This window comes from Anolis carolinensis, chromosome 2 (genome assembly GCF_035594765.1).
Source record: "Anolis carolinensis isolate JA03-04 chromosome 2, rAnoCar3.1.pri, whole genome shotgun sequence".
Classification (NCBI taxonomy): Eukaryota; Metazoa; Chordata; class Lepidosauria; order Squamata; family Dactyloidae; genus Anolis; species Anolis carolinensis.
Genome location: NC_085842.1, coordinates 145,026,027 through 145,051,272, shown reverse-complemented (window position 1 = coordinate 145,051,272; position 25,246 = coordinate 145,026,027). Strand labels below are relative to the sequence as shown.

General features: G+C 44.2%; 1 protein-coding gene across 4 annotated transcripts in view; it reads left to right on the top strand.

Annotated features, from left to right (window-relative positions):
* The window catches only part of dnah9 (dynein axonemal heavy chain 9), a 302,000-nt gene that overhangs the window by 261,666 nt on the left and 15,088 nt on the right, over positions 1-25,246 (top strand). For all 4 annotated transcript variants that reach the window (XM_062973996.1, XM_062973995.1, XM_062974000.1 and 1 more), the window contains 2 exons: positions 1,302-1,484; positions 3,661-4,050. In XM_062973996.1, the coding sequence (XP_062830066.1) occupies positions 1,302-1,484; positions 3,661-4,050 (573 nt within the window). The remainder of the gene's footprint in view (positions 1-1,301; positions 1,485-3,660; positions 4,051-25,246) is intronic.

Below are 25,246 nucleotides of genomic sequence, written 5' to 3'. Positions count from 1 at the left end.
AAATCCTAAACTATTTTATCTTCACATGATAGAATGAATGGTTATGGTAGTTTTTGCTGCTGTTCAAGAGAAAATGAAATTCCCTATTTTGTGTTCACTCTGTATTTGAAAATTGGACTAAATTCTCATTGGTTTATTACTCAGAAACCCCTGATGGGATTCCTGGTTTTTGAGTGACCTGCTCTTCAACCTGGGAAGGGAAAGTTGCAAATATTCTTTGTGTGTGCCATTTTGCCTACTGATAAAGTTTGCTGTCATTATTAGCTCTCAGTTTTTTTGCTCTACTGGATTTTTTTAATTTCCCCTGCTACAATGATAGATGGGAATCTGAGAAAGCCTCAACAGAGCTAGCAGCTTTGTAATATCATTCATTTTACTGTACAGAACCCTAGTAGGAGGGAAGCATATAACAGGCTTTCTGGTTTGTGGCAGACATTGCTAACTGGTGACAAGTAACAGGCATGGGAATGTCTAGATGCAGGGAATGGTCCAGTTTCCCATTTAACTGATATAAATGCATTAGACAGCATTGATGTCCAGCTCATTGTGAGCTCTCTCAGAGTAAGGAGCCCAGACTGCTGCAGGCATCCATGTGAATTGGTATTCTTCTTGAGTTTACAGTATTCTGAGAGAGTTCACCTAAAAATTCCATTTAAAATTATCTTATGTTAGTCAATAATACATGAATAAAATTGCTCATAAATAGTTTGATAAGGTATGCTATGCTCTTTGATTTCCCCCCTCCTTTTATAGCTTCATTTATCCCAAACTAGCGCTCTCGCTCTCTCTCTCTCTCTCTCTCTCTCTCTCTCTCTCTCAAAAAAAAAAGGTACAGGGGCAAACTAGGCATTTTAAAAAGAATATGTGTGTGGTAAGGGAGGGAGCTCCTTCATAATATTTGACATTTTGTAAATTAAAAAGGAGTCATTTTGTTTCTTGGTACAATAGAGTCTCACTTATCCAAGCTAAACGGAATGGCTGAGCTTAGATATCATGCTTGGGCGGTGGAGATGAAGAAGGAAGAACACAGAGGAAGGGGGGGGGGATGGAAACCGGATATTTCAAGAAAGAGTTGGGACGCAAAACCATGAATATGCAGATGAAATCAAACCAAGAAGAATGGGAATGTCTAAATATTTCCAGAATTTTTTTTCTTTGTAGATAAGCCTTGAGACAGTCTTTAAATTCACAAGAAATACAGCAACAAGTATTGCAACCTCCCAGTACATGTGTCCCTTCTGGGGGGGGGGGGGGGAGCTTAGGTCTCAACAACCTTTTTATCTGATCCCTTTGGCATGCAGGTGAAGACCCTGTTGGATGATATCCTGGAGAAGCTCACTGATGAATTCAACATCCCTGAACTTATGGCAAAGATGGAAGAGAGGACTCCATATATTGTTGTTGCTTTCCAGGAATGTGAGCGGATGAATTTCCTTACAAGTGAAATTAGACGGTCACTGAAGGAGCTGGACCTGGGGCTAAAGGTAGAAGTCTTGCTCAATCATTTGAATATTGGTGGTGGGAAGAAAATGAATTTGGGGGTAAGCATAAAACATTTTTGTACCTGGAAGAAAGGCTAAGATGGAACACTGCCTCCAATTTTAGATAAAGAAAGACAGGACATTGAATTTGGCCTTAAGAGTGGTGAAAAAACTGCATCCAGTCCATTGAAAGCAAGTAATCTGTGTGACTAAGAACTGTATTCCAAAATAGAGAGTTATATAAAAGGACAGATGAATTGTAAAACATTAGTTTGCAATACCCATATTTTAAAAAACAAATTAAATGATAGAAGAGTACTGCCAGAGGTAGCAAATAATATGAAAGCTCAGGATAGCAAATTTATCACATAGCTAAAATAACAACCTGGCAGCCAGAGATCTAAGTGGTTGTTTCAGATCAATGTATGAATATATTGTTGTAAAGCCCTTCTTGCCCATGGTTGAGTCTTCTTAAAAAGTCACACTAATGACTGTAGAATGAACACAATTGAATTTTGTTGCCAGGATCCTTAGGTATTGGCTCACTTCTCCTCCATGGCTCTCTGTGTAGCTCTGCTACAGCCTGTTTTCCTTTCCTGATCATTTTTTCAACTCCGTTGCCAGGATTCAAAGAACTGCAGTCAGCCCTCCAGGAGTGCAGCTCCCCATGAAAGTGGAGAAATCGTGAGGATCTCTGAGGGGTGGGATGGAGCACTGAGCTACAGTGGTCCTTGGGGAAGAGGAGGAGGAGCAGGCACAGCATGCCACTTCCACTTCACTCATCTGCAGATCCTGGCTCCTTTCCATTTTCATGTATGTGCATATATCTGTTCATCCAGTACACAAGAAGAGGAAATGGAACCAAGATCCACAGTGTTAAGTGAAGTGCTGTGTGTGTCTGTTTATCCCGGGCCAAGGGAGAGAGGTATCAGGCTGGCACGTGTGGTACAACCAGCTCCCAAAGGTGGGAGTGCCCTGCTGTGAACATCAGGGGGTGGGGAGAGGTTATTGATCACTGCCTATGCCATACAAGGTTTCTAACAGCCCTCCTGAGAATAGTGCTGTCATGTGAATATTCACATTGCAGTTCCATCTTCGAAAGCCAGACACAGTACATGCAGTGATCCCTCCCCTCCCCCTGACCTCCTGGTTCCATGCTGACCCAAAGATCAGGAGCCAAGCATGGTGAGGGAGCAGGGCCATAGCCAAAGGGGGCGGGTTTAAGGGTTCAATCCCCCAAAAGGGTTCAAATGCCCCCGAAACCTGTTTTACTCATGAAATTTATCTGGGTAACCAATTTATGAGTAAACCAGGTTTTTTTTACCTGGTACATTTTGGGGGGGGGGGGGGGGCTTTGTGGGGGACTGTGAATGTTTACCCAGCAGTCCCATCTTTGGGAGGCAGGTTCAGCAGAACAAGTTCATGGATAATCTACACTGCAAGCATAGAATCCATTTATGTGGAAACTCAACTGTACATCACTAATTCCATGTACCATAGTGAGCTTTGAATCTACATGTCTGTAAGAATTGTATATAGCAGTTTATATAAAGGACCACTTTTCAGTGAGTGTGCTGTCCAAAAATCTCAGCAGGTCACTCTTCATTTTACCACCAGTTCCTGTTTTTCAGACCAGTGCTTATTGGTACTGATGTTTATATTGCTTGCTTTTTGATTAGCTTCCCTTTTGCTCCTTTTGCCCTTGTTGCATGCATCTTGTCCTGAGCACTGCCCTGATACATTCCTCAAGAACCTCCTTTTGTTCCAGTTCCATGTGTCCTACGACTTCTTCTTAGCCCTTCATCAATTACAGGGCTCCTTTACCCTGATATTTGCTCACCCTGCACCTCCTTGTCCTGAGTCTCTTAGTCTTTTGTGCTACAAAACCATGTTTGGACAGATGGAATGAAAAAAATGAAATGTTTTGAATAGCATATTCCTAAAAACAGATACCCCTTCTAAAAATGTACTGTTATAATGCATTGAACTGCATTATATGGCAGTGTAGATGGGGTCTAAGTGTCCTTCACTATTTTCTGCAACTTTGAATGTGGAACTTTTTGATACACAGTAAACCCCTATTGAAACTATGCATCAAGGCTAATGAATTTGCACATATTGGCTGCATTTTAAATCAATGTTTTTCATTTCATGCTTCTTTCTCTTACACATTTCCTAGGGCGAATTAACCATGACCAGTGATATGGAGAACTTACAGAATGCTATCTTCTTAGACACTGTACCCGAGTCATGGACAAAGAGGGCTTATCCGTCCATGGCTGGTCTGGGTAGCTGGTTTGCTGATCTTCTAAATCGGATCAAGGAGCTTGAGACATGGACCGGGGACTTCATGCTCCCATCTGCAGTGTGGTTGGCAGGATTTTTCAACCCCCAGTCTTTCTTGACAGCTATAATGCAGTCTACAGCCAGAAAAAATGAATGGCCCCTGGACAAAATGACACTACACTGTGATGTGAGCAAGAGGAACCGCGAGGATTTCACCAGCACACCCCGGGAAGGCGCATGTGTCCATGGTTTGTTCATGGAAGGTGCACGCTGGGATATGCAGGTAAATAAGCCGGAAATTTATTGTTTCTTTTTTATTTAACCCTTTGAATTTATTTAGATTTGTTAGACTGGAAATTGCTATGAGTAAAACAACCGTTTATTATCACTATGAGTACTTCTTGTTAAAACTTCCAGAAATAACATTTTGCTTTCTCTTACCTACATGGATACAATAGATTGGAATCACAGCACACATTATAGGATGTCTTGCATGGCCATGTTGTCATGACAGCAGGGCCTAATGGCCCTGGTCCCCTATTGCTAGGTGACAAATGAAATCTCACCTCTTCAAGTATTAAAGTGTTCATTCAAAGCCAGGGCTGGGAGTAGCAACAGGCTTGCTCTGTAAGTACAAAACTTGTGTCTTGCCATGATATTCAATGTCTTGAGAGTAAATGCTTCATTTAAAAAATAATTGTGGAAAGTTTCTAGCAAATCTTAAATGCCAAGTAGAGCCACCAGTACCTTACTGTTAACCTTTTCTTGGTATATGTACATTTAGGCAGAATTTGGGTTGAACTGAGTTTCCATTTCTGTGATGAAATTTGCTTCTTCATGTAGATTGATATGCAATATGCAAATATCAATCAGATAAGGAAATTGCATGAATCTTTGACATAGTCTGCTTTTCATGTGCACCCCTATACAATACTGCTTCCAAAACAAGCAAACAACAATAAAAATAAACCTTTGGTTTTAAGAGACAAGGGCTTAATTTAGCTTCAGGTTACATTGCAGGGGAAATTCTAAGCCAAATGAGCCAAAGAGCTCGGCAATTTACATGATTTCAGGCAGGACTGATCACATGAGGCTGAAAGGGAATGTACCTGCCTAACATGAGCTCAGTCGGGTCGGGGGGCTTCTCCAATCTTGACTGGAAAAGACAGGGATAATGCAAACTTGGAACCTTTTCTACGCTGTGTTCTGTAGGCCAATTCAGCGGCCACAGAGTTCCCTGGTTTCTTAGTACTGAAACTCTTGGACCCTTCACACCCCTTTTTCTAATATTGAGGAAATTGATGAAAAATAGACTGGTTTCAGAGGAGCTACCTAAAAATACACTCATAAGTAGATGGCTTTAAAAAAACCAAGGAGAATGGTTTTTTAATTTAAAAAAATTATCTCATGTCCATACATTCTCATTACCATTCTTCCTTTTCCTCCATCATCCCCACGTCCTCCAAATCCTCAGCAGAACATTCCAAACTCTTTGAAAATTTGGGTTTTGATGAACAATCAGTGCAGCCAATTTGCTGGGATTTCCCCCTCATGTTGGAATTTGTATTTCTGTTTCACATGTCTTGTGCCCACACTTGATGTAAAATTGGAACCCCCTTTTTTTGGCAAAGAAAGAGCATATATAGCTCAGATTTTTAGAGTCCTTGCCAAAAGGAGCAGCTGGAGCTGTCAGCCTTGAAGCTAAAAGGCTTACTGGCTCTTGTCCCATAACTGATGCATATAAATCAATGGCGTTTTTTTATTCTCTAGCCTCCTTCACCAGAGGTCAGAACCTTCTCGCCGAAAGGTTTATTGACCTCACATGAGACCCAGCAGAGGATGAGCCGGGGTGAGGCTGGAGTGGATGGGTGAGAGAAAGTGCAATTGCAGAGTTTTCAAGGAGCCTAGATTGAAGAAGCTAACATCACCTTAGCTCCATTGGTGTTGGGTGTGGATCTTATTTCCTACAGGTAGGGAAATACAAGAAGGACTTTTTTGCTATGAAAAGTAGGCATCCAGAAAGGAAGGAAAGAACAGCCACTTCAGAGTAGTGGAAAACTTGTTTCTCCTTCATGGTCTCTGTGAAATCACACATATGGTAGAAATTCTCACACATGCGCAGCAGTTTGGAACCTATAACAAGCTCTCTGACTCTTTAACTACAGCCCTATCATTCCTCTCCAGAGGAAATATAAGAAACAGGTAGGGATGTAGCCTTAGTTCCTTTTTTCCACCCTTGCAAAGGCAGTGTTAGGAGCATATCTCTCTGTGCTTACATTGGATTCTTTGGATAAAGACCTTGGATTTGTTTGACTACACTTTTGGATATTGATTTTGGACTGTTGTTGTATGAAAAGGCACTTCTCCCTGCGGCGTCTCCATGCCATGTGACCTCAGAGCCGCCGCCGCTTTTAGCGGTGCCCACAGCGACGCTGAAACACCGCCGCTCTAAGTCCCCCCACCCGGCCTCACCTCAGAAGAGCGGTTCCAGTAAGAAGCGGAAGACGCCGAAGACGGCATCTGTTAAGCAGCGCCAGCCTGTGGCCACACCAGCTGCTTCAGGGCAAGCCCCTATGGTACCAGATGCTTCGATGCATGATGAATGCACCCTCATGCCATACCCCTCCACAGCCAGAGGCTGATGTTGGGGACAAGGAGCCCAATCATCCTGAGGATACCTCCTCTTTTGTGGCCCTTATGACTCAGCTTACTCAAGCCTTAGATTTGCCAGCAGCAAAGGCACCAGAGTTGGTTCAAGATCCCCTCTTTCCTTCCGACCAACAGGAAGAATATACGCCTCCACCTTCCACAGTACCATCGCTTCCTTATTTGATTAAACTGGCCAGATCACCAGATATTCCACCTGGAACCGTGCCACAAGTGGCAAGACATTATGATACCATGTATCATGTTGACTTGGCAGAGGTGCAATGGGTAGCAAGGCCACCCAAGCCAAATTCTATTGTGGTGTATGTCCATCAAGGAAAGAATTCCAAAAAGACACTCACTACTCCACCGGATAAGGATGAGAGGAAGATGGAGGCTTTTCGGAAGAAGGTCCACACAGGTGAAGGCTTTGTGGCACGCCTCGCCCATTATGCCTACCAGCATTTTCTTTGGACCAAGATGACACCTTACCTAGAACTCCTATCTGCAGATCAGCAGGCTCTTCCTCGAGCTTACCAGCAAGAGGATTTGCTTTGGGCCAGGGCTCAAAAAGACATGGCCAAAAACACCGCAGAGACAGCGGGAAGGTTTTTTGCAACAGCTACTGCCATTCGCAGACATGCCTGGCTGAGGACATCCACTCTCTCTAAGCCTGGAAAGGCTCTTGCAGAAGAATTACCTTGGCATGATGACACCTTGTTTAATCTGGACACGGATACTAATCTTAAGACCAAGCAGGAATCACGACAGGCAGCCAATAAGTATGGCTTCTCATCGCAAACATCGTCTCAGCCTAAAGCCCGTTGGCAGCTGCCTCCTGTGACTTCTTGCCATTCATATACATCACAACACTCGTTCCCTCGAGCTCTGTCTCCCTCCACGGACAGACAGTCTCAGGCTGGGAGAGGTCGGCAGCCTGGTAAAGGCAAGTTCCAGGCTAAGCTGAGGCGTCGCTTTTAGTGCTTCTTCATCGTCTTCATCACAAAGCTCACCTTCTACACACACGGTGTCAGGTTCTTTGGGGAATCTATCTCCTCCTGCATCTCTACCTTCCACCTCACCACAACAACCACCTCTGGTGGTCTGTTTTGGAATACGGCTTGTGCCATTCTTTCCGAAGTGGCAATCTATTACTTCAGATGCCTGGATTTTGGATGTAGTACAAAATGGGTACTCTATTGAGTTTAAATCTGCCCCAAAGGTGAGATGCGTTCGCTCCACCCCTATCTCCCAGGTGCTTCTGGATGAGGTCCGTACCCTACTGAAGTAGGGTGCAATTGTTCCCTTGTACCCATCCCTTTTTTCTCGGGCTTATTTCTCTAGATATTTTCTCGTGTCCAGAAAGGATGGTGGACAATGCCTGATTTTGGACCTCAGAGGCCTTAATAGGCATATTCTTTCACGCCGGTTTCGCATGGTCACACTCTTCACCATTCTCCCCCTTTTTTCACGGGGTGCTTGGTTTGCCACCATAGACCTTAAAGATGTTTACTTTCACATCGCCATTGCAGCAGAACACCACCGCTTCAGGATCTCCACTGCACCACGGGTGTTCACTAAGTGCATGGCGGTGGTGGCAGCACAGTTTAGGCTCCTGTGAATCACGGTGTTCCCCATAATTGACGACTGGCTTTTAGTCGCCCAGACTAGTGAACGTCTTCTCTAAGACATAAACACTACATTATGCCTTCTTCAAGATCTGGGCCTTGTCATAAATCAAGCCAAGTCGCACTTGCAACCGGTTTAACGCATTCAGTTCATTGAAGACACCCTGGACTCCATGACCTCATGAGCCTACCTTCCAGAGCAGTGTTTCGAGGCCCTTCAGTCACTGCTGCTTCAAATCATCAGGAAGCGAGGGGTGCCGTCCAGCCATATTCAGTCAGTTCTCGGCCATATGGATTCCACGACATCAGTGACTCCACTCTCATGTCTCAGGCTGCAGCCACTCCAGTCACGGTTTCTGCACATCTTTCACCCTCTTCGTTACAGCCCCTGCTGCATCCTGCACGTCCCTGCAAGTGTACGTCACTCCCTTCAATAGTGGTTGCACCACCCCAACATCAGCAGCAGTATGACATTTTGGCCACGGCAGCCAACAGTTCATCTTACAACAAATGCATTGATGCAAGGCTGGGGCGCACACAAGGGGACCCTCACCGCTCACGGTCACTGGTTCCAACAAGAAGCCACGAATCACATAAACTTCCTAGAGCTGTTGGCGGTCTTTGAGGCGCTCAAGTCATTCGACCCCTCTCTCCACGGTCAAGTCATGCAGCTTCTGACAGACAACATGACTGTGAGTTGGTATGTCAACAAACAGGGAGGCACCCGCTTCCGTTCACTTCTTCAACTCACCTTACAAATATGGGACTGGTGTGTTCTTGGGAACATACATCTCACCGCCATCTATCTGCCAGGAGAATTTATTATTTATTTATTACATGCATTTATACCCCGCCCTTCTCCCCGAGGGGACTCAGAGCGGCTTACATTCTGCCACGAGGGCCAGCAACAAATATACTATAAAACAAAACAATTAAAACATGATAAAAAGTATACAAAAATTAAAACGCTGCAAGGCAGCGATATTGCACCATCCTCAGTCATTCAATACTGCTACAATTACAGATTTGCGACCCGGTTACATCAGAAGAAGAGAAGAGAATACTCTGGCAGACCAGCTCAGCAGATGACTACAATCGACGCATGACTGGTCGCTACACCCCGATGAGATCGCCACTCTCTTTCACAGATGGGGACAACCTGCAATAGATGTTTTTTGCAGCACCACACAACGCAAAGTGCGAACTTTATTGTGCAAGGATGCCTCGCGGCTCTCGCCAAGGCTATCTGGGGGATGCTTTCCAATTCAGTTGGCATGGTCCTCTTCTTTACATGTTTCCTTCTATTCCCCTTCTAACAAGGCTCATGGCAAACATAGATGAAGACGATGCAGATTGCATTCTCGCCAGTCATGGTGTGCACCTCTTCTGGCCCTGTCCACCAAGGGCTCCATCCGCCTGCCCAGCAGGCCGGATCTCCTCTCGTCCCACTCCGGCCAGATGCTGCATCTGCTCCACCTCCGGCTGATGGCGTGGCGCATGAAGCACCAGAGCTGTCCTCAGCAGTGACAGCTATCTCAATGCGGCTTATTGTGACTCTATGAAAAATCTTATGCTGCCAAGTGGAAATGATTCACGGATGTTGTTGCTCAGCGCAACACAGATCCTTTGTCGGCCCCTACGTCTCTACTTTTGGATTTCTTGGCATCCCTTGCAGCGGCTGGATTGGCCTTGTTGTCTATAAAGTGTTATCTGTCTGCCATATCGGCTTATCGTAAAAGGGCAGGTCTGCCATCATGTTTTATGGATCCTCTGGTGAAGCTGTTTTTGCAAGGCTATAAGAACATTCGGCTGCAAGTCAGGCCTCCGCCTCCAGCATGGCAGCTGGATCTTGTTCTCTCAGCGTTGCAGAGACTGCCTTTCGAACCACTCAATTCAGCCGACTTAGTTTACCAGTCATGGAAGACAGCATTTTTAGTTGCAATCACTACAGCTCGCAGGGCCAGTGAGCTCTGTGCCCTCAGGGCAGACAAGCCTTATATCAGATTCCATGCAGACAAAGTTGTCCTATGGACAGATATGGCTTTTCTCCCGAAAGTATCCACTTTGTTTCATACATCTCAGGACATCATCCTTCCTGCACGTTTTCCTAATCTGACTACGGACTTGGAGCACTCTCTTCATCTCCTCGATGTTCGATGAGCCCTTTCTTTCTATTTGCATAGAACAGCTTCTATCCGTAAAACACCGAAGCTCGTTCTGTGATATCGAGCTGATACTGCAGGCCTTCCTGTCTTTTCCCAGCGCATCTTGAGCTGGGTGAAGTCCACCATCCGCTTGGCTTACCAGCTGGTGGGGAAAGATCCTCCAGTAATGGTTAAAGGCCACTCCACGAGTGAAGTGGCCTCTTCGGTAGCGTACCTCAGCGGTGTGCCGCTGGAAGAAGTGTGTAGAGCAGCGACATTGGCTACTCCTCTCACCTTCGCTACCCACTAAAACTGGACGTCCTCTCCAAGCGACACGCGACCTTTGGAAGAGCGGTCCTGTTTTTAGCGCTGGCATGACGTCCACCCACCATGGTATTGTACCGTGTTTCCCCAAAAATAAGACAGTGTCTTATATTAATTTCTGCTCCCAAAGATGCGCTAGGTCTTATTTTCAGTGATGTCTTATTTTTCCATGAAGAAGAATTCACATTTATTGTTGAACAAAAAAATGAACATTTATTATATACTGTACAGTAGTTGTCATCACAAACCAGCATAACCAAACAAGCTGTGAATCTTATCAAGAATTTCTTGTTACGACCATTATTTCCATGTACAACAATCTATGGTACGTACATTTACCGATCCTGCATGTTCTGGTGTTCTGTTCAGCGGGCATGCTTCCAAACAAAAACTTTGCTAGGTCTTACTTTTGGGGGAGGCCTTATATTTAGCAATTCAGCAAAACCTCTACTAGGTCTTATTTTCTGGGGCTGTCTTATTTTCGGGGAAACGTAGCTCGCCAGTCTACCATATGTGCGATTTCACAGAGACCACGAAGGAGAAAGATGGGTTGCTTACTTGTAACCATGTTTCTTCGAGTGGTCATCTGTGAAATCCGCACATCCCCACCCAGCCTCCCTGCTGACGTCATGCCTCAGTGACTGCCTTTGTTCGGCGAACTAAGGCTACATCCCCACCTGTTTCTTATATATCCTCTGGGGAGGAAGGGTGGGTCTGTAGTTAAAGAGCCAGAGAGCTTGTTATAGGTTCTGAACTGCTGCACATGCGTGAGATTTTCTACCATATGTGCGGATTTCACAGATGACCACTTGAAGAAACATGGTTACAGGTAAGCAACCCATCTTTCCTCAGGGTGACTTCCTCAAGCAGCTTTGCTTATTAGAAACATATTTCACTTACAAGTCTACATTTAAAAACATCTTTAGTCAGGCATCCTTAGCTTAGCTGTTTCTAGCTTCCCCTCAGGCACAGATATTTTCCACTTTAGTCAGTGTCCCCTTGTGGGGTCAATGGGACAGTATTGTCTTTGAATTTTACCATAGTGATGGGAGAGCTGCATGGCAAGGGGTTGGGGAGGTTTGTGCCCTACTTATAAAAGAGTTCCCATATACTCAACATTTCTTCATTTGGATAATATTTCAGAAGGGAATGCCAAATACTCTCCACTATTGCCCTCTGGTTAACTTTAATAACAACAAAACCTTGGCCCTCAAAATTACTCCTGAACCTTTGTGCTGACCCCCCCTTTTGCTATCTCTGGGTCACTCCCAAAAGCCTTTTGTATCTGCTTCATTTTGGGATCCCAGGGGAGTGAGCACATTGCAATTGTTCTAATTTCATTTTGTCTCTTCGTGAGCCTCAAATTCTTTTTGTTCTGCCTCTTATCCACATGCATCTTTTCCTTTATGGGACAGAAAACTTCTTAAAAGTGGCAGGGCAAAAAGAGCTAAGAGAAGTCAAGTGGCTCAATAATGTATAAAAATTGCATTGAAAACAAAGCAAGCCTTTTCATTTTGATAGGAATTGACGGGAATAAAGAAAAATACTGATATTCCTCTCTGTGTGCCTTGAGAATGGCCAAGAGGAGTGAATTTGCTGGATGTTTGGAGCTCTCTCAAATTGAATACAGGTCTGAGGGCACATCTGCCTAGTCATTTCACCATCCCTATGGGGCACTGAGGGGAAAGATATAGTAAACCCAAAACAAAGATCTGAAGGCTCATATTTCAGCCAATGACAGAATCTGTCATTTGACTTTGGTCAGACTCAGGATGGGGAAAGGCAAAGGGATTAATAGCTTGACTCAGAGAAATAAAAGGGAAGCTCAAGGAGATTCTTGGCTACTTAACTGAATTAGCTGTTGCTTCTTTCTTTACTTATGTAGTACCACTATTGGTGTGGGAAACAAGGCAGCTTGTAGAATAAATGAACGCACAGTATAGTTCAAAATCCTATGATAAAAACAAACTATCTTGTTATAACAGCAAGCTATCCTGTTAGACTATTTAAAAGACTAATGAATGAATTTTAGAGTAAATCAAGCCTACACTCACCTACAAGTGAAGATGACTAGACTGAGTTTGTCATACTGTGAACATAGCTTGAAACAATGTGAATTGTTGAAAGAGACCAAATGGAGTTTTGGCCTGCATAAATAGGAGTATAGTGTCTAGATCCAGGGAAGCATGCTACCCTCTATTCTGCCTAGATCAGACCACACCTGGAATACTGTGTCCGATTCTGGGCACCACAATTGAAGAGGGATGTTGACAAGCTGGATGGTGTCCAAAGGAGGGTGACTAAAATGATCAAGGGCCTGGAGAACAAGCCCTATGAGGAGCAGCTTAAAGAGCTGGGCATGTTTAGCCTGCAGAAGAGAAGGCTGAGAGGAGACATGATAGCCATGTATAAATATGTGAGAGGGAGTCATTGGGAGGAAGGAGTAGGCTTGTTTTCTGCTACCCTGGAAACTAGGATGCAGGACAGTGGCTTCAAACTACAGGAAAGGAGATTCCACCTGAATATGAGGAATAACTTCCTAACTGTGAGAGCTGTTTGGCAGTGGGACTTTCTGCCTGGGACTGTTCTGGAGGCTCCTTCTTTGGAGGCTTTTAAAAGGAGGCTGGATGGCTATCTGTCGAGGGTGCTTTGAATGCGATTTTCCTGCTTCTTGGCAGGGGGTTGCACTGGATGGCCCATGAAATCTCTCCCAACTCTACAATTCTGTGATTCTATGAGTTGAGTCTAGGCTCAGTCAAGGAAGCCACAGCCCTGAGTTTGCAAAATCTCTGCAGAGCAGTGGATGACCAGTAATCTTGGAGGTCTCTTATTTATAGAATTGTCATAAGTTAAAGTCAACTTGATGGAAAACAAAAACAAATTGGAACACCATTAATATAAAGCAGTATAAAATCATTTAAATACATAATAAGGGTAAAGGTACAGTTCTCTCTCACACAGGTGCCCTTTCTGCACAATCTGGCACCAAATGTCTCTGAATAAAAAGATCTTTACCTGTTGCAGAAGGAGAGCAGAGAGTAGGAAAACCAAGCCTCCTGTGGAATATTCTACAAGCTGGGAATAGCCACGGAGAAGGCATTGGGATCCTACTTACTAGGTTTTACAAAGTGGTGCTTTAAGAAACTGTTAGAGGTGCTAAAATCAAAAGAGACAAGTGTGTGTGTGTGTGTGTGTGTGTCCAGCTAGTGCCTTAAACTGCTGATCAGCTTTTTTCATGAGGACTCTTTATTGTCCAGAAGAATTTATGTTAAAATAAACCAAAGCAACAAATCAAAGCACTAGCTAGCTGAGCATCCCCAGTTTTCTCATCTGTTCTAAGCACCTCTATCTAACTATATGACAAGGTTATAAACTGGAAAATTTAAAAATATTTTTGTGGGTTGACTTGTCAGGCAGTAAACCTGATGATCAAGAAGACAAATCGTTTGAATTACTAATCTTTGCATACTGCAGGAGAACAATTCCTTTAATTAGGGGCTTATCCAGAAACAGGAAAAGGATTGAGACTTTGTAATTCTTTTTGTCTTGATTTTACCTGCATATTTATGGGTTTGCATCCAAACATTTCTTGAAATATATCAAGAATATATACTCTCCGCCCTCTGTTTTTTTCCTTCTCCCTTTGCACTGGTTGTGTGTCACATTTAGACACAGGCAATGTTTTGGAAAATTTATTTCACCAATTTCCACTGAGACTCTTTAATTATTATTCAGGAGTCTTAGTCAAAGGGCTAAAGTGCTTTAGCAATATTATATTAGTTAAACAATAGGGTCATTCTCAACAGCTAGCTTGACCGCTGTTGAAGATGGATGATGGAAACAGTCACAGCAAGTCTTGGTGGCAACCATCTTAACTAGCCCATGGAGGTGCATTGCGTTTCTGGAAATACTGGGTTAATTTACACTGACCACCTGGAGAATGGGAATTAAAAGTTATTGATTATGCTGGGAATACGTTGAGTTAGAGGAAAGGTCACTCCCCAAAAGAAAACTATCAAGCAAATGAAAGTCAGAAAGGACAGGAACAAAACCAATGCCTTTTTCATTTTTCTCATCTGTCTGGATGGACAAGTCCAGAGGGCAGCCGAAATCACAATTTATTACAAATTATACAGAGAACAGTTATATTGATATTGTGGGTTACCAAAAAGACAATTAAGTAGGCCTGAGAGTAGATCAAGCTTGAACTGTCCCGAGACGTAAAGAAAACTAAACTGAAGTTATCATACTTTGGACACATCAAGAGATAACATATCAGAAAACAGCAATGACTGATAAAGTGGAAGACAGTAAAATAAGGGGAAGACTTTATTACAGGTGGATGGACTTAGTCAAAGAAACCACAGCCCCAACATTGCAACAAACTAATTGCTGTTGGTAATAGTGTGCCTTGGAGGTCTCTGATTCATATAGTTTCCATTGGTCAAAATGGACTTGAAATCAGTTAATAACATCTGTCTTCCAGCTGTGATATGTCACTTAGCTTTTCTCAAAGGAACAGCTAAGGGATGTCAACAAAAATACAAGATGCAGATTGTATTATGGCAAAAACATCATGGCTGAGCTCAGTAAAAAGAATGTCTGATCAAATTTAATAAGGTAGTTTAGAAAATTAGAAATCATGTACTTATATCTACAACCCACTTCCCTGCTTCCAAACTGAAGACATCACCAGCCATGTGCTGTAATTGTGGCACCATGCCATGGGAGATAAAACAGCCCTTTAAACAAAAACCTCAGTAGTTATCTTCAAAGAAATTGTCCTTTAAGATTTCTCTCTGCCGTAGAACACTAAGCAATAATAATGATATCACCTGTGATTAATCATTTTGAAACAAAAGTGAATGAGGAATAAAAGCATACCTGTATTGAAATGGACCCTGCTGATTGTGTGCCAGATACTTCTGTTATAGCTACCTAGGTTTTCTTGCAGGGACAAATGCAAGTGACAATAATGAAGGATTATTAACTCACCTGTCTGCATCCAGTCTTTCTGGGCTTCATATCTACTAGAAATTAATCCTTGAGTAAGTGCATGAGCCCTGTAGTTCAGGGTAATCATTTTGAAGAGCACTATAAGGTGATGGCTGCAGCCAAAGATGGCATGTCCTCTACTGTCCTGCAGTCAAGGGAATTTTCTGTATTCGTATTATTATGCAGTTGGCTTACAACTATGATTGAATCTTTAATGGCCTTCTGCTTAGCAAAAGAAATCCCAACAGAGTTTGTGAGTAATTAAATTTCTTGAGAGGATAAATTGCATTAATGGTGGATGAAATAGGTATGTGGGGAATCTGTCTCCTCACTGTTGCAAAGACTGGATTCCTCTGGTCTGAGGAGAAGAGCAGAAAGGAAACAAGCCACTTCCCTCCTATTCTTTTGCCCTTTATTGGAACAAGTCAAGAGATTCTGGTTAAACCAGGTTTTGGGAATTTTGTGCAGAAAAGGGATGGCAGTGGAAAAGTTTAAGTAAAACCGACATTGCTATGCCCAAGAAATACTTGGGTGTTGAAAAGCACTGAGGCAGGGCATGTGTTCAGGCATAAACCCCTCTTTAGACCAAATAATATTCCCAAATGGCCAAAATGATTGTTTCCAAGCTAAAGCCACCTTTGATGAACAGAGAGAGAAACCAGGCTGACATTACAATGGGAAAGCTTTCCAGAGGAGAATCATTCCTCTTTAAGTTGTGTCAAAAGCAAAAATAAAGATGCTCTTGGAGGTAAAGAGAGTGGGGTGAGGTGAATAACATGTTTTATCGTCACCTATGCGGTGTGCCTAAAAGCCTATCTCACATACTCTGCATTTGGTGTGTACAAACAAAATTATGCCCAACAAATGCAGGTTGGCAAAGGCATTTGCAATGTAAAAGCCAGTCTATATGGACTGCAAGTGCTTTGAGTCAAGAAAGGTTGATTGTGCTGGCATTTGCATAGCTCACTTCCATCAGATATGTAAAGGTAAAGGCTTCCCCTTGACATTGAGTCTAGTTGTGTCTGACTCTGGGGGTTGGTGCTCACCTCCATTTCTAAGCCAAAGAGCCAGCGTTGTCCATGGACACCTCCAAGGTCATGTAGCTGGCAGGACTGCATGGAGCGTATGCAATCCCAATATATATTGCTACCATATAAAGTGTAAACTGATCTTACCGTACTTGCTCACTGCCCTTAGACAATGACCGTATCATAGTGCTAGTGAGGATAAATGTAAGGGGGGGGGGGGGGGGCAACAACACCCCAGCTTCCCCACATTGAGCTCTTTGGTGGCAAGCAGAATGCATTGGCAGTATTATTTCTAAGATGCGTTTTATTTCTGTCCTACCATAGTTTTATTTTTATTTGCTGTTTCACTACTTTGCATTCTGATAGTATCCTCTATTTGCTTTTTGCATGTTTTAATTGACAGTTTAAAAAAACATTAGCTGCCTTGGGAATTTTGTGCTGAAAAGGGATGGCGGTAGAATTGTTTAAGTAAAATCAACATTGCTTTGCCCAAGAAATACTTTGGTGCTGATGAGCACAAAGGCTGTGCATGAGTGCAGGCATATATCCCTCTGTAGACACAATAATACAGTAGAGTCTCACTTATCCAAGCTAAACGGGCCGGCAGAAGCTTGGATAAGCAAATATCTTGGATAATAAGGAGGGATTAAGGAAAAGCCTATTAAACATCAAATTAGGTTATGATTTTACAAATTAAGCACCAAAACATCATGTTATACAACAAATTTGACAGAAAAAGTAGTTCAATACGCAGTAATGTTATGTTGTAATTACTGTATTTACGAATTTAGCACCAAAATATCACGATATATTAAAACATTGACTACAAAAATGGCTTGGATAATCCAGAGGCTTAGATAAGCGAGGCTTGGATAAGTGAGACTCTACTGTATTTCCAAATAGCCAAAAATATTGTTTTCAAGTTAAAGTCTCCTTTGATCAACATGGGAGGTAAATATGCAAATAAAAGCACAAATTAATGGCTTGAAATGATCTGAGAGAGATTGAAAACTTCTGTCAGCCTAAAAGTAAAGGAACTATTTTGTGGGCAATTGATTTCCTTTCGTTTCAGTCAAACAGCGAGGTGCCAGCTCAAAAGATGCTTTAAAAATTAAGTCTATACTGCAAGTTGAAATAAGTTGCATCCACAGCTCCCATAAGATATGTTGTTGCAAGGATTATTTAGTGTTTGCTCGTTGCTTTGGCAGTCTTAAAATGAACAGGTGCTATTATCAGAATTACCTTAATGTAGCAGCGTACACATTATTAGTGGTGTAAAACGATTAAGATTGTCTACTATTGCATGTACACAATAGAATTCAAATCATTGTCTTCTGAATTATCTGAACAGAAGCTTTTGATAGAAACGTAGTGTGCCGTCCGCCGGACAATAAAAAACTATAAAACTGAAACGTGCTGTCCTTTATCCGGGCGAACTGCAAATCCCTATAAGCTGTCCTATAGATATTGAACGACTGAGTCTGGATAACTTCAAAAAAGGATGTTTATTCATACAAGGTTGTAAACCTGGCACAGATCTTAAAGTTGCAGAAAATGAAACAAATTTCCATAGGTTTTAGTTGCAGAATTATCCCTGGTTCCAGAAAGCAAAGGTGATTATAAAACCACTATACCCTAATCACGCTGCCTATATTAGAAGGAGAAACTCTTTCCTTCCCTATCTTTACAGCAAAGATTAGTTCTAGAAGCGACAGAATAACCCTGCTCCTCCAACTAGATTTCTTATTCCAGATCAATATAATTCAATACTTATCTAATTTGGATAGGCTTAGATTGGCCTGGTTTTGAGGATGATTTGTCCCAGTTAGCCTTGCACAGCTCCAGCACGTTGGAAGACAATAGCCAGAATGAAGCTCCAAAATGGAGACTAGACCCTGGTAAAAAGGGCGGTCCTAAGATGTTGCACTCTTTGACCAATCACTGCAAAGAAAACTGCAGCCAGCTATTGCAGATTCCAAGCCACTTTTCCTAGGCTTTTGCAGCCAGAGGCTCAAACAAAATGCAAAGGAGGGAAAACAAACAAACGACCAATAAGTAAGGCAAACCATCGTCCTGGGGGACGGAACACTCCCCGCTAAATTCCCAGGATGTGGGAATTTACCAATCAAAAACATACAAACACCTTTGTATACACAACAATACAACAGTATAAAACTTTAAACATCTCCAATAAGCAACACGAGGTCACTAATTGGTCTGTCCAGGACAGACATTTTGTCCTTACTATGAGTCTTTACTTGAACTTTTCTAACCTTACCGTCAGGGCAAGGAAAGGTCTTTAGTATAATGCCCATAGGCCAGGCATAGCGGGGCAAGTCCTTGTCCTTTGGCAACACAAGGTTTCCCACCTTGGCATTGTCCTTTGGGTTTGCCAGAGTCTTCTGGTTGGAAGCTGGCTTAAGTATTCGGCCTTCCACCTCTTCCAGAAGTGGTTGGCTAAGGTCTGCACATGCAAAATTGGTGCCACAGTCCGACCAAATTGACTTAATTGGCCCTCTGAGGGCTATGAACCTTTTCAATGCGTTTATGAATGATGAAGTGTCCATTCCCTCTGCAACCTCTATATGGACAGCTCGTACTGACAAACAAGTAAACAAAACCGCACATCTTTTGTTATTTACAACACCACCCCTGGTTTTCCTAGTGACAACCTCCCAAGGACCAAACACATCGATTCCCACATGGGAAAAGGGGGGGTCTGTCAAAGTCCTGTCCTGAGGTAGTTCTGCCATCAACTGACTTTGACAGTTTCGTCTGAGTCGCCGACATTTGACACATTTGAAAATACAACTGTTGACCAACCTTTTGGCATTAACTACCCACAGACTTTCATTTCTAAGGGCTGCCTCAGTTAGAGTTCTACCCTGATGATGGATCCTTTCATGGTGATGCCGAACGAGCAGCAATGCAGTGTGACTATTAGGGGGTATGATGATGGGGTTTTTTACGCACACCTTGAGTTTAGCCTTGGCTAACCTTCCTCCCACTCTTAAAATGCCCTCTTTATCCAGAAATGGGTTCAGCTCACGCAAGAAACTCCGGCTGGGGGTGTTAAGCCCTTGTTCTAACCTGGCTGTTTCTTGACTAAACTCATGCCTCTGAACTGACCTGAGTATTACTCCCTTAGCCTTTAGCATGTCCTGAACTTGCAAAGGCTGACTATCTTTGCAGACTAAGCGATGTATAAGCCTAGCAACTGCTCTAAGAAGACTGTGCCACTCCGAAAAACATTCAAAACGGTGTGGTTCCAGGCAAGATCTTTGGCCCATCTTGATTTCTGTGGTTGATTTGCAGGCTTTCACCTCTGCACTTCGTGAGACTTGAGCATTCATAATGTCCGAAAACCTTTGCTCATCTTTCGAGAGCGCTGTGGCTTCGTCTCTCTCAGAGACTTTGAAAATGGAGGAATACTCTGGAGTTATTGCTTGGCAGTAGACTGAGATGTGACTTAGGCAACTGCGCACAAGTGTAGGACGTCCACCTTTAAGCACCTGTGCTTGATTGGAGTCCAACGACGATGGTGGGTGCATCTTGTTTATGCACACTGGGCCTGTAACTGTCCAGCCTAGTGGTAGCAGCTGAGCAATGGGCGCCCCTGGAGGTCCCTTAACTTGGTCGTTCACATAGAACAAGTTCGGACAGTCCGCACCAAGCAGAAGGGCAATGTCCACATCTGGACGGAAAGCAGGTATGGCATTCTTTAATCGTCGCAAATGTGGATGAGCCTCCACAACTTCTCTAGTTACAATTTGTTTTTTGTTCCGAGGGATGGAGGAACACTCAATCAGGTCTGGCAACTTGAACTGTCTCTTCTGGTCGCAAGAGGAGACAACAAAGCCAGATGCTATGCGACCCTGCAACTTCTTTTTTCCTGCACATGTAGTCATGGTGTAATTGACCATCTTGGTTTTAAGGTCAAACATGCGGAAGAACTCTGGAGTAGCTAGGGAGGCATCGCTCTGTGAATCTAGGGCCACATAGAGTCTCTTTCTAAGCCAAGGGCTCTTGGCTGGATATACATCCGCTAGGCAGATAGGATGACAAACTCTGTACTGGTGCGAGTCAGAACACAGCTCTGTACAGGCGACTGCTGAAACTTCCACCTGCATCTGTGGTGCAGCCGGCTTGTCGGCATTTTCACTTGCTGTCCTTTCCTTTGGTGAAGTGTCCCCTTTGATGTGGGAGACGGCATTGGAGTAGTGCATTGCGGTGCAATGCTTGACACTGTTGCATTTCTCACACTTGACGTTTTCTTTGCAGTTGGATGCAAAGTGAGGAGTTGTTCCACAGCATCTAAAGCAGATTCCCTGCTTTTGAACTAGCTGCTGTCTTTCTTTGTATGTCTTCGTACTAAACTCCCTGCAGTTGGCCAAGCTGTGAGGCTTTTGGTGAATAGGGCAAAGCAACTCTTTTACTTCTGACCTGGGTTCGTCAGTCTTGTGTTGAGTTTCGACTGCCTTCACGCTGACAGGTCTATTGGCCTCTCTAGGTGGTTTCTTGTCCACTTCAGGTGCCTTCCCTGGATGGATCCCTTGATATAAGGTGGGCAGGCCCGTCTGTGGATCATTCCTTTCCCTGGCCGCTCTGGTGATGAACTGGACCAGATGGGAAAACGGTGGGTACGCCTGAGAATGGGCCTCCTTGTAGTTAAAAACCTGTTTTCCCCAGTCTTCTTGCAGGGCGAAGGGAAGTTTGCCCAGAATCTGCCGCTGGGACAGATGCTGATCGAGGCACTGCAGTCCAGGCAACTCTGGATTCTCCTTGGCCGACTCTAACTCTGCAAGAAGATCACTGAGGTCCCACAGAAGCTTGCAGTCCTTGAGCTTTAAGGTTGGGAACCTTTGCAGCTTGTCCATTAGAGATGCTTCAATCTCCGTGCTAGCTCCATACCTCTGCTGCAACCTGGCCCAGGCCTTTTCCAGGGCTTTGTCGGGATCGGCTACGTGGGCTGCGTAGATCTTCTTAACTTGTGAGGATGAGGCTGGGCCCAACCATGCAGCCAGAAGAGTCAGTTCTTCCTCAGGCAATAACTTTAAGTCTCTGATTGCTCTCTGGAAGGTGGCCTTCCAGAGAAGAAATTCCTCAGGCTTGTCCGAAAACTTTTCGACACCCTTGTCCTTAAGATCTCTTCTGGGGCTTCTGATGATGGAGACAAGCTGGGACTCTGGCGTCGAAGGGAACAATTGAGGAGTTTGCTGTTGTGGAGTGGACTCCCACCGTGCACCTTGCATCAACCTTTGGCCTCTTGGAGGGATGACATCGACCACTGACGAATCGATGGCTCCCTGTGCAGCTGTCTGTAGGGGCCAACTAGCACTCGGCCTTGAGGCCCTGATTGACTGACCTAGGGTTTTAGCAGGAGGCACAGGTAGCTCGAGCAAGGGTGAGCTCCCCGCTATGACGCTCTGCTCTGCAGGAAACTCAAAAGTGACTTTGGGGCCCTGCTCTGGGTAAGGAGAGAAGTCTTCCTGTTCCTCATCCGAAAACTGGCTGTTCATGCTGCCAAGGTGCGCAAACACTTTGGCAGAAGGATCCTGTATTGGTAACTGGCTTACATTTTCTTCTGTGAGTGGCTCAATTAGGGCCTTGGCCAAAGTCTCAGCCCTTACCTTTTTGGCAGTAGCATCCATCCTTATTCTAAGCATTTCTATTTCACCTTGCCTTTGGGCCTGTTCCATTTGCATTTCGCTTTGTCTACGGGCCTGTTCTATTTGCAGTCGTTGCTCTTCTTCTTTAAAGGGAAGGGTGAGATCAGCTGCCTTAGCATCAGCCTCTGCCCCCGCTACCTTGCTCTTTAGCTCTAGACGTGCAGCCTCCTTAATGTGCAAGGCAGCTAGGGAAGAGATGGCACTCCCAGCAGCAGAAGACTTGCTAGAGTGGCTGTGTTTAGACGATGCACGCTCCCTTAGTTTAGATACCTGGCTAGACCGGTTGGACTTAAGACTAAGTGCCACAGCAGGTGATTTTAAAAGATTGGTCTCATGGCTGCATAAGGAAGCTAGGATTGCCCTCACCCTATTTTCTTTCTCATTAGTGTCAGCTAAAACACTCACTATTTCTAACTCTGAATCCTTGGCGTTAATGCGCTCGAGGACCTGGACTATCTTAGACACTAAACCCCTCCAAAGACCGAAGGTCTCTTCGAGGTCTGTCTGTAATATGGATGGCACCCTTGTAATACCCAAGCTCTCTATTCTGCCCATCAATGTTGTGATGCGCTCCCATGCCGAACCTAACCTCACATGGAGGAGCTCCTTTTCATCTATTAGATGGGCTAGCATCTTGGCTGAAGGGTGCTTTATCCTTTGGGGCCTTTCATTCCTACTTTCAGCCTCAGGAGGAGATATACCATCTGTATCATCTTGAAATTGCATAGACATTATATATTCTTAGTAGCAAGTAAATTTACAACAAAGGCAAATGCAATATACCTGCAAGTAAATTTACAATAAAAGCAAATTCAATATATAATACAATTCACAGCACTTAACCATAGCAATATATATCACTAAGTAACTATACTTTACAAAGATTGTGACCTTTGGCGCCAAACTTTGGTAGGCAAGCTGCAAAATGCCAACTGACAGCAACTTGCCACTTGATACCTCCCTTGCCCGAGTGACGTAAACTGCCAAAATGGCGACTTCGCCAAATTTTCAAGCACCTTGTGCTCCGCGGCTCGAGGCCTGCCGCTGAAGGAGCACCGAGGCTGGCTTTGGAAAGGAGGAGAGAAGAGACGCCTCCTCCCCGCTGTGAAGGGAGGTCACCACCGCAGGTCAATGAGGCAGGTCACCACCGCAGGACGATGAGGCAGGTCACCACCGCAGGACGATGAGGCAGGTCACCACCGCAGGACGATGAGGCAGGTCACCACCGCCAGGCGATGAGGCAGGTCACCACCGCAGGACGATGAGGCAGGTCACCACCGCAGGACGATGAGGCAGGTCGAAGCCGGCCGAGTGCTCCGGCCGAACTCGCAGCAGCGTTGCCAGGCCTGTCCAGGTTCTAGCCTGGTTCTGGTGGGCTTCACGCCTCAGAGCCAGCCAAAGAACTGTCGCTGGTGCTCCGCGGCTCGAGGTCTACCGCCGAGGGAGCCCTGGACGTTGCTGGGAACTGCACAGCCTGTGCAAACCCAGAAAGCCACTGGGCCACGTGCGCACACGCGAGCCAAATAGCAAGGAAATAGAGCCCCACTATTTGACTCCTTCAGGTCTGAGAGCGGGCTCCACTGCCTCAGACGCTGGTAGAGTCTTTAGGTATGCAGACTGAGCTCAGGCGGAAAAGCCGCAGCCTATACTAAAACTTCCTAAACTATAAAAAACTATAAGCCGTGCAAGCTAGCTCAAGCGGGAAAAACCGCTGATCTACCTCAAAACTGTGCCGTCCGCCGGACAATAAAAAACTATAAAACTGAAACGTGCTGTCCTTTATCCGGGCGAACTGCAAATCCCTATAAGCTGTCCTATAGATATTGAACGACTGAGTCTGGATAACTTCAAAAAAGGATGTTTATTCATACAAGGTTGTAAACCTGGCACAGATCTTAAAGTTGCAGAAAATGAAACAAATTTCCATAGGTTTTAGTTGCAGAATTATCCCTGGTTCCAGAAAGCAAAGGTGATTATAAAACCACTATACCCTAATCACGCTGCCTATATTAGAAGGAGAAACTCTTTCCTTCCCTATCTTTACAGCAAAGATTAGTTCTAGAAGCGACAGAATAACCCTGCTCCTCCAACTAGATTTCTTATTCCAGATCAATATAATTCAATACTTATCTAATTTGGATAGGCTTAGATTGGCCTGGTTTTGAGGATGATTTGTCCCAGTTAGCCTTGCACAGCTCCAGCACGTTGGAAGACAATAGCCAGAATGAAGCTCCAAAATGGAGACTAGACCCTGGTAAAAAGGGCGGTCCTAAGATGTTGCACTCTTTGACCAATCACTGCAAAGAAAACTGCAGCCAGCTATTGCAGATTCCAAGCCACTTTTCCTAGGCTTTTGCAGCCAGAGGCTCAAACAAAATGCAAAGGAGGGAAAACAAACAAACGACCAATAAGTAAGGCAAACCATCGTCCTGGGGGACGGAACACGTAGTCTTAACCAGTGGAGCCTTGAGAAGCAACTTATTCGGACTACAACTTCCAGAATTTCCCAGCCATAAGGGCCAGAGCTAGGATTTTGACAGTTATAGGGCAAAAGACCCTTTTCTGAGTGCTACAATGCAAAGCAAATGTGAAGATGTAAGTCTTAATAATCTCTGCAAAGCAGAGGCAGTGGAAACCTCTGGCCTAAAACTCCTACCATGCCTGACCTTTGATCATGCTGGGAACAATCAATTTGGTCAAAGGATAAGTTATTTGCTGTGTTGCACGGTAGACCAAAATATCTAGAGAGCCAAAGATTTCCCATTCATGACATGCCGCTTTTCTGCTTTTTCTCTGAGAAAGGGCAAGGAGGGGGTATTGTCATCCCATGAGATGGGAGGCAAAGGCATGTATTTCTTTTATGGATTGCCATATTGACTAGAGTCTATTCATCTTTGTAACTAGGAATTCTAAAATTTACCTTTTCCTGTTATTTTTTTCCTCCCCTCTCTTCCTAGTGTGCCCTAGGCAACCTCACGGGGTTTAGAGCAGGGTATTTGATTCAACAAGGCGAACTGCCCACTGGAGGATAGAGGTGGGGAGACC